Source organism: Condylura cristata, unplaced genomic scaffold (assembly GCF_000260355.1).
Source record: "Condylura cristata isolate star-nosed mole 26May11 unplaced genomic scaffold, ConCri1.0 scaffold00026, whole genome shotgun sequence".
NCBI lineage: Eukaryota > Metazoa > Chordata > Mammalia > Eulipotyphla > Talpidae > Condylura > Condylura cristata.
Window position 1 is genome coordinate 8,370,253 of NW_004567127.1, and position 8,277 is coordinate 8,378,529.

An 8,277-nucleotide genomic window follows, 5' to 3' on the forward strand; every position below is an offset into this window, starting at 1 on the left:
GATGGCGTGACCCTACCCTGAGCAGTCCCCAAAATGGAGGCACAGTGGGGAAGAAACTTTGGTGGGCATCTCACCCAACCCCCCAACCCCCAAAACTCCAGGGAGTATTTGGTGCCCTGGATTGGGCTGTTTAGGCACACACAGCATAGTAGGCACATCCTCGCCTGGCCAGCTCTAGCTTAAAGAGCAATTCTGATACTACAAATGATCCAGAAAGGTTGGAGAGGGAGGAGACCGGAGAGCAGAGACCGAGAAGGGAAAAGCTACCAGCCTGCACGAGCAAGAAGGCCAGATAGGAGGGGCCTGAGCACAGGGCCATGACTCCTGTGTCTGCTTGCCTCCTGTAGAAGCTGGCACTGTGCCCCAAACATAAGCATCCAGTCAATTTTATTGTTTGTCTAGCCTTTGTCCCCCACCCGAAGTAGTTGAGGTTAGGGAAGGAGGTGAGGGCCTCAAGCTGCAGGATATAACACAAAGTGTACAAAGGAGACTTGTGAGATTTGGTCACTAGAGGGCGCTCCAGGACAAGGCAGCCTCCTGGACTGACATCAAGTTCAGGGGCTTACAGAGACCTGGTTTAGAGTTCATTTATGCATTCACCGTGCAACTACTGAACAATCATTCTGTGCCAAGCGGTACCTGCTGTGGAAGTTACAAAGTGAGATGTGACTCCTGCCTCCTAAACAAGGTCCATCTCGTTAAAAAGAAAAGAGGAGGAAGAAAAAAATTACGTAGCCATTTTTACCAGTAACTTCTATCCACAAGCTGTCCTTTCAGCCTATAATGCTGGTCCCTCTCTCCTATCCTGCTGCTTTAGGGCCATTCTGTGTCTTTGCTCAAATGTCCCCTTCTCAGGCAGCCTTTCCTCCTCACCCCATTTTAAAGCTGGAGTCCTTGCAGCCTCTCAGTCATCTCCACCCTCCTCCATTTTCTCCCTCTATGCTTAAAACCACCCACATGAACTGTGTCCCTAGAACTCTGAGGATGGAGGGCTACGTCTGTGAGGCTCACTGAGGGACATGGCACAAGAGCAGCAACACACTGTAGGTGCTTAGCACAAACCTTTAATAAGGTAAATGACCATTCTCACTAGCCCTAAGAAATTGCGTGGCTGGGTGGGTCATCAGCCTGCCTGCGATGGGGTGGCTTTGGGTGAGGAGTGCGCAAGCTGGTCTGAAGGATGAGGAACAGTCCCCAGGCTAGGGAAAGTGAAAAGGGACCCAGGCAATGAGACCAGCATGTGCAAAGGTCCAGAGGTCAGTCACGCCGGATGCTGGATGTGACCTGGTAGCACACACCAATGCCTGTCAGATGCCCAGCAGGCACCTTCATTATGCCCACCCAGGGCCTGGGCTCCTGCCAGCCCCATGTTCCCTCAGCCTGGGGCTCCTCGGACACCTGCTTCCTCTTCTTGCTGTGTGCTTCACCGGCTGTTTTGCTGTCTAGGGCTTCCTGACTTGGGGCAACCTCCACCACCAGTCTCGTTACAGTCTCCCTTCTGCTGCAAGCAAGAAACAAGCTGCACAGCTCAGAAAACAATCCATCATTTTGTCATAACATTTCCATTTCAAAGACTTCCTTTCCAGCTTCACTCTGGCCAAAGCTTCCTCTCATTAGTGTGAGAAGAACTGGCAGGAACAGGAGTGAAGGGGAGGCAGAAGAAGCAGAAATAAATAGAGCTCTAGGCCCAGGTCTCCAGGGGTGGGCGGAAGGGGACGGGTTCCTTTTTCCCTTTTTCTCAGCACTCAGGACAATCAGGCAGAAGCATCCTGGCTCCTCTCACAAGGCAGAAGCCACCTCCTGCCCCGGCTCCTGCTCAGGCCCCCCTGTGCCAGGTTTCAGAGAGGAAGAGCAGGTGCAAAGACATCTTCACCCCGGGCAGGTGCTGTCTGTCAGGACAGACCTGTCAGTGAACAACCAGGACAAGCTAAATGCTGTTGTGAAGATTCCTGCAGAGCCATTAGGAGTCTGGTGGGAGTCTGGCGAGTGGGTGTCGTGGAAAAGGATACTGAAAGCTGTCAGGTTCAGTAGAGAAAATGGAAGAGAGCATGGCAGACAAAAATTGCAGCGGGAGCAAAGTCCCTGAGGCCAGTCCTGCAGGCTTCTGGGTGCAGCCTTGGCAGCAGCAGATGACAGCAAACACCTGCTGGGCTTCCTGAACTGCCAGGTGGGGGACCTGGCCATGACAGCCTGGCCATGCAGGTCCCCCCCAACTTCACAGCTTACTGGCCTCCAGGTTGCCGCTCTTCACAAGCAGATGAGAGATGGGCTGGCAGCCTTTTCCCAAAGCCCCTGCCCCCTTGCAGACTCCACGGGAGCTGGATCAGGGGGCAGGGCGGCTGATTGGAGAACCCAGAGGAAAAGACCAGCCGCCAGCAGGGGGCGCTGGAGGCCCTGACAGTATCTGACCCCGCATTCCCAGGGTATCAGGAGAGGAGCGCCAAGTCTGCCCCCATGCCCTCGTCCCTGGGGGAGGCCAGCTAGCAAATCAGTGATAGTGTAACAGGGGGGTCCCTAGGAAAAGGGGAAGTTCCAGGTTCCCTGTCCCACCCAGAAGGGGGGTGGAGCTGAGCAGAGAAAAAGGAGAGAAGAAAGGGAGAAGAAAGGAGAGAAGGAAGCTGGATGGAGAACAAGACGGAGACCTGAGGAAGCCACATGGAGCAGCAAGCATGTGATGAAGAAACCGGGCTTGTCTCTGACCCTGGGCTGGTGAAGGCAGATGGGGGTGAGATACCTGTAGGTAGTGTTTATATTGATTTTGATTTTGCTCTTTTGCTCCCAGATTTTTCGCCATTTCTGACCCTTTTCCATGGGTCCCGGCCAGAAGGTGCTTTAGTCTAGTGGCAGCTTTCAGGCCTTGCTCTGGGCCAGTCCCTTTTGGGTTGACGTTTGCCCACGAGGGGATGGGTCACTTCAGGTGTTTGATTTAGAAGTTATATTCTTTGTGTTCCATATTGTGTATTCACTGTATTAAAGTCCCTTTTCATTGAAGTTTTATATGTTTTGTCTTGTTGCGGCAGATGGCAGAACCCACTTAGAGCAGACAGGTTTTTGGGGCTTCAGGAGTGCCCTCTCTCCCTGTCTGGTAACAGATTTGGGGTGCCCTATAACAATAGAATTAAGCCCCACGCGGAGGAGGGCCCTGGGCACGTGGGAGGTCACCAGGCCCAGCCTGCCCACTGGCACCCTGAGGACATGTGGCAGTGAGGCTTGAAGGACAATTAAGTCATCGGGGGGGGGGGGGGGTTGGGTGTGGAGAACATTCCAGGCAGACGCTCTCTGCAGTGAGGAGGAAGCCCGGAATGGCAGGCTGCCCACGTCCCCGGCCCAGCAGTCACCCACCCCGTCGCTACCCTCTCACGAGTGAGTGGCCACCAGGGCCAGGTGGCCTGGGAAGAGGTCGGGGGACAGCTGGTGCCCCCTTTATGGAAGTCATCATGTTAGATTCTTTATGGTCTCTCCAAGTGAGGTTTGGAGGTTTAAAATATAATTTGCTAATTGTAAACCCTTGAAATATAACAGTTTTCCTAAACCTGCTCGCAATTTTTTTTAATCTACAAGAAAACTAAAAATAATGAAAGTGGCCCAGTTCTGTCTCGTTCTTGGCAAACAGGCGAGACCGGTCTCGGAGAAGAAACAAGATGCTGAGAAGCCACCCAGCCCATCGCCGGAATGGCCGCCTGCCCCCTCCAGACCACTGCTCCTCTCCTGCCCCGCAGCCCGGGGCCTCTCTGGCCGGAACTGGCCACTCAGCCATGGGTGCGGGAAAGCACTGCACCTGTCTCCCTGGCCTGGCTCCTCCTCTTGTGTGTCGAGCACAGCTGAGAACCACGCCCCAAGATGAGCCTGTCAACAAGACCCCATCTGCGGTCCACTGCGGAAGGACCTCTCCACGCGCATGCGTTCACACACGCCTCTTTGGGCAGACCTGTCTTTGGGGCGTCGCCCGAGTGTGCCGGGCAAGCCCGTGTCTGAGGTCAGGGTAGGGACAAGCTGGTGACCCCCCGTCCAAGGCCCTCTGAGCATTAACTTCTGCAGAAGTGTGATGCTATGGGTGGGGTGCAGCAGGCCATGGTGGCTGTGATTCAGAAAACAGAAGCCCTCAGGTGAGCTGCTTCCCATAGATGGCAATCCCGGCCCACCATCCTCAGCCTAATCCAGAACCTGCCTTCTCCGGCTGGCCTTGAGGTCCTGACAGGCCTTTCCTGCTGCCAGTCCAGTGTTCTCTGCCCAACCCCACACCTGCAGTGATGAGTCCTCAGATGCAAGTTTCCGGGACTCTCTCCCTATCCCAGAAAGATTGAGGGTGGGCTGCAAGACTTGACTCCTTACCAAGCTTGCAATGGCCAAGTCCATTGTGAAAATCTGCATCTCACCGGTGTCCCCAACCTGCTCTCCCCACATGATCCTACACCAAGGGAGAGGCTTGCCCACCCACCACAGTGCAGGACTTCAGCGCCCCCAAAAAGAATAAGCTTTACAGAGATGTGGTGTTTATTGAGACCCATCTGCTTGCAAGCCTCATCTAGGGCCGTGAGGCCCTGCCCAGCGGTGCCTTCAGACAGCCTTGGCCAGCCCCACACGATTGTGGGCCCTGTCAAAGACACTGTAGTACTCCCGGATGAAGACATCCCCCAGGATCCACCGCTGGGACCCACTGTCACCCTGGAAGCCGCTGGTGCAGAAGCCCTGGTCCTGGGGAGGGGTAAGCAAATTATCACATTTATCTTTGCGCAATAGATGATGCAATTGAGACTGAACAAATAAAATGACTTAATCCAAGATCACCCCATGGGTCCCCTCACCCCCTCTCCCAAACTTGTCCTCAGCATCCCCTGCTCTGGCACCCACTGCCCTGGGGTCAGTTTTGAGAGCTCAAGTTTAGGTTAAACTGAGGCCAGCAGATGAGTTGAGTCAAGGACTGGGTCCCCACAAAGCCCTGAGAAGTGCTGGGACAAAGCTCTAGGCCCTGGACTTGGGAGCTGCAGTGGATGGCGCCCTCACACCCCCACCCCACCAGCTGGGGTCCTGCCCACCGCACCCTTCCCCCAGACTTGAGGGCACTGTCCTCCTGCCAGCCGCCTCCTATCCAGGGTGAGGCCGTAGCAGCCAAAGACACAACACAGCCAAGCTCCGCAGGGCCAGCTGGTCTACCTGTGTGTCCTGTGTATTCCATCTATCTTGTGCCGCTTCTTATCACCAGTCACCCCATGAAGAGGCGGGGTGCTAGGTAAACCCAGAGCTCCTCTCCTGAGACACATACCTGGTTGGTGTAGGCAGAGGGGGGCAGGGGGTACTTTCTGCCATTGATCTCAAAAACCACTGTGGGCATGATACTCAGTCTCCCACAGTCGATGTCGAACTAAAAAACAGGGCGAGCACTTCAGAGGGCACTGCAAGGCACAAAGAAGTTTCCAGGCAGGGCCCCCTCCTCCAAACCTGAGTGGAGCAGCAGACCCTGGAGAGGTCCCCAGCCAGTGTGTGTCCCCAAGAGTCACAGAGAGGGGGACGGTCTGTCCACTAACACAAGGATACACAAAGAGGGAGGGGCATGCCTCGGATCCCCTCCCCCCCCCCGGGCCCAGCCAGAGCTGCCAAGGATACCAGGAGAACTCAGTCATTAGGGAGGCAGGAAAGCCCCACAGGAGCCCCCCCACAGGGACAGGCGGAGCAAGGGAGCAATCAAAGACCAGCCAAGTCATGGACGCATGACCTCCTGGGTCAGCAGGTCATGCTGTGGCTGCTGGGTGAGGCCTGGGAGCTCCAGTAACCACTGTGGGCCAAGGCCAAAGGCCTCTGGAGAAATCCCACTCACAGCCACTATTTTCCTTGTCATTTCTCCCACAAGCACAGGGGCCCCTCCGTAGGGACCTCTGGAGGGTGAGGGCACTCGCCTGCCCTCACCTGGCCGTACTGGTCCTGGGTGGCTCCAATGGCCAAGTGGATGTTGAGGATGTCGCTGCTGGGCCCGGCCAGCAGGGAGGTGCCCGTGTCCAGGATGGCCTGACAGCCGCCGTTGCAGGCCACCACCACGCCATCAATGGTGACGCTGCAGCAGGGAGACAGGGTGCCTGGCGTTGGATCGTGAGTCAAGCAGGAGGCCGAGGGCGCACTAGCTACTTCAGATCTGGCTTCATGTTTTTCCCCTGCTGTTTACTTGATGCTGCAGGTCTTGGGCACGTAGCCAACCTCCCTGCACGTAGGCTTCCCGTCTGCTAGAGGCACATAAACAGGCCTGCCTTGCCGTCCTCAAAGGTGGTCGTGAGTTCAAACTCAACCTCAGCAAATGATAAAACAAGGGTACTAACACCCACCTGCTAGGGCTTGGCGCAGCGAAGCAGCAGTGGCTCGGTTAGCGCCATGGTTTACTGATAAAGCGCAGGCGACTCCAGGCTTCTCACTGGAAGGCCGCGGGCCTGGCCGCGTCCGATGCACACTCTGGGCCGCCACGCCGCGGCCCTGCCCGAGCCTCGCGGGCTGACGTCCCCAACCTGAGCGGGCCGCTCACCCACCTGTCCATGGTGAACTGCCAGTAATCCTGCACGGTCACGGGCACCCAGTGCAGAGTGCCACTGTAGTAGGACGGGTCAACGGCCCCCAGTGTGAGCATGCTCCCCTGGGCACTTCTGAAACCAAGGGAAGGCGTGTTCAGGCTCTCAACCCCCGACTCTGGCGTGGGGTGTGGCCCCACTGGAGGGCAGATGTGATGACGGCCCCCAGCCCCCACCTACTCGCTGAGCTCAGACGAGCACCCCTGCCTCCCTGACCCTCCAGGCTTTACTCCTACACCCAGCTGGGCCCTGAGCGTGTACCGGAGGCCAGAGGAACCCGCCACAGCCCCCTGACTGCCGGGCTCTGCTCAAGCCACCCCTGGGCGTCCCGCTGTCTCCCTGAGCCCCCACTCAACCACCCAGGGCTTTCTGCCCTAGGCCCTCGAGCTGCCAATCGAAGAGGGGTCTTCAACAGGCTCCCACACACTTTGGGTTAAAACTGCCACCCCAGCCCGCTCCCCTCCCCCGGGCTCTCTCCCGAGGTGGCACAGACACTCGTGTCACCTGCTGCTCTGCGCTGTCCAGGTGCTAGCCCCGACCCGCCTCCCTGGAGAAAAAGCAGCTAAAGGCTCCGGCGCAGATGTGTCAGGTTTTGCTTTTTACATGCCAGAGAGGAAAGCCAGCTTTGGCCAGGGAGCTCTGGCTGCGACTGTGACTCTGTCGGGGTCTCTCGCCGAGGGACTGGCTGTGCCTAGACACAGCTGCGGGTGGCTGGGCTGCAGGTGACTCCCCGCGGGCGGCAGAGTGGCCTTGGGGCGGACACCCTCAGTCCTGGCCAGGCCGTGGACATCGGCCTCTGCCGGGCGTCACACCTACCTGCTCAGGTAGATCGAGAACAGGTCCTGGGCCACCAGCCCCTGGCTCATCATGTTGTCAAACACGGGCACCGAGTACTCAGAGCCAAGAGAAGGGTAGGCCAGGCCCAGGACCCCGTCGAACTCGGAGTGGGTGAAGATGTCGCCGGGTTCCTGGGTGCTCAGGCCCACGGTCTGGTGGGGGTCCACGATGTTGGAGACCTGCAGGAGAGGCAGACTGACCTCCACCTGGGTTCCCGCGGCCCAAGCAAGAAGCCCCAGGTCAGAAGCCAGAGGGGTGCCAGCCTGTGCTGCCCACCCGCTTCCTGTAGGCAGCTCTTGAAGCTGAAGGGAGAAGCCTCCCCTTCCCCAGCTCTGGGCTGCGGGACAGTTCCAGTGAGGCAAAGGGGGAGGGGTGGAGAGGACCAGGACACAGACTGTGGCCTCGATGTGCAGAAATCGGGAAGGGAGCCCAAAGAAAGGGGGGTGAGGGACGTGCCCAGGCCTTCTGCCAGCCTGCAGCCTCCATCGGCTGTACCATCAACATCTACCGCTAGCTAGTGTGGTGGGCACATGCACCCCAATTTGCAATCTTGCTCTGTCCTGTGCTCACATGTGGACAAACACCTCTATGAGTCTCCGTCTCCTCATCCACTAAATGTTGTCATAACACCTGTATCTCAAGGCAGTGCTTCAGCTAAGTAACACTGGTGCTGACATGCACCGAATACTTAAATGCCAGTGACTGACAGGACGCTAATTCCAAAACACCCTACCAATCTGCTTCCTCCCTGCAAAGCCACATGGCCGCCAGTTTCCTCTGAGCCATGCTGGAGACTCACCGGCCTGCTTCCTCCTGCCTCCACTGTGTCTATAGAAGTCCCCTCCACCCAGGCCACCAAAGCAACCCTGAAAAGCAGAAGGCAGGCCCT

At 57.3% G+C, this 8,277-nt stretch overlaps 1 protein-coding gene across 1 annotated transcript in view; it reads right to left on the bottom strand.

The window, feature by feature from the left end:
- Positions 1 to 4,557: 4,557 nt before the first annotated feature.
- The window catches only part of LOC101633431 (chymosin-like), a 9,099-nt gene continuing 5,379 nt past the window's right edge, over positions 4,558 to 8,277 (bottom strand). Inside the window, exons 5-9 of the mRNA XM_004689665.1 lie at positions 7,368 to 7,567; positions 6,513 to 6,626; positions 5,905 to 6,049; positions 5,264 to 5,362; positions 4,558 to 4,695 (exon numbers count right to left, since the gene is read on the bottom strand). Coding sequence (XP_004689722.1) covers positions 4,558 to 4,695; positions 5,264 to 5,362; positions 5,905 to 6,049; positions 6,513 to 6,626; positions 7,368 to 7,567 — 696 coding nt within the window. The remainder of the gene's footprint in view (positions 4,696 to 5,263; positions 5,363 to 5,904; positions 6,050 to 6,512; positions 6,627 to 7,367; positions 7,568 to 8,277) is intronic.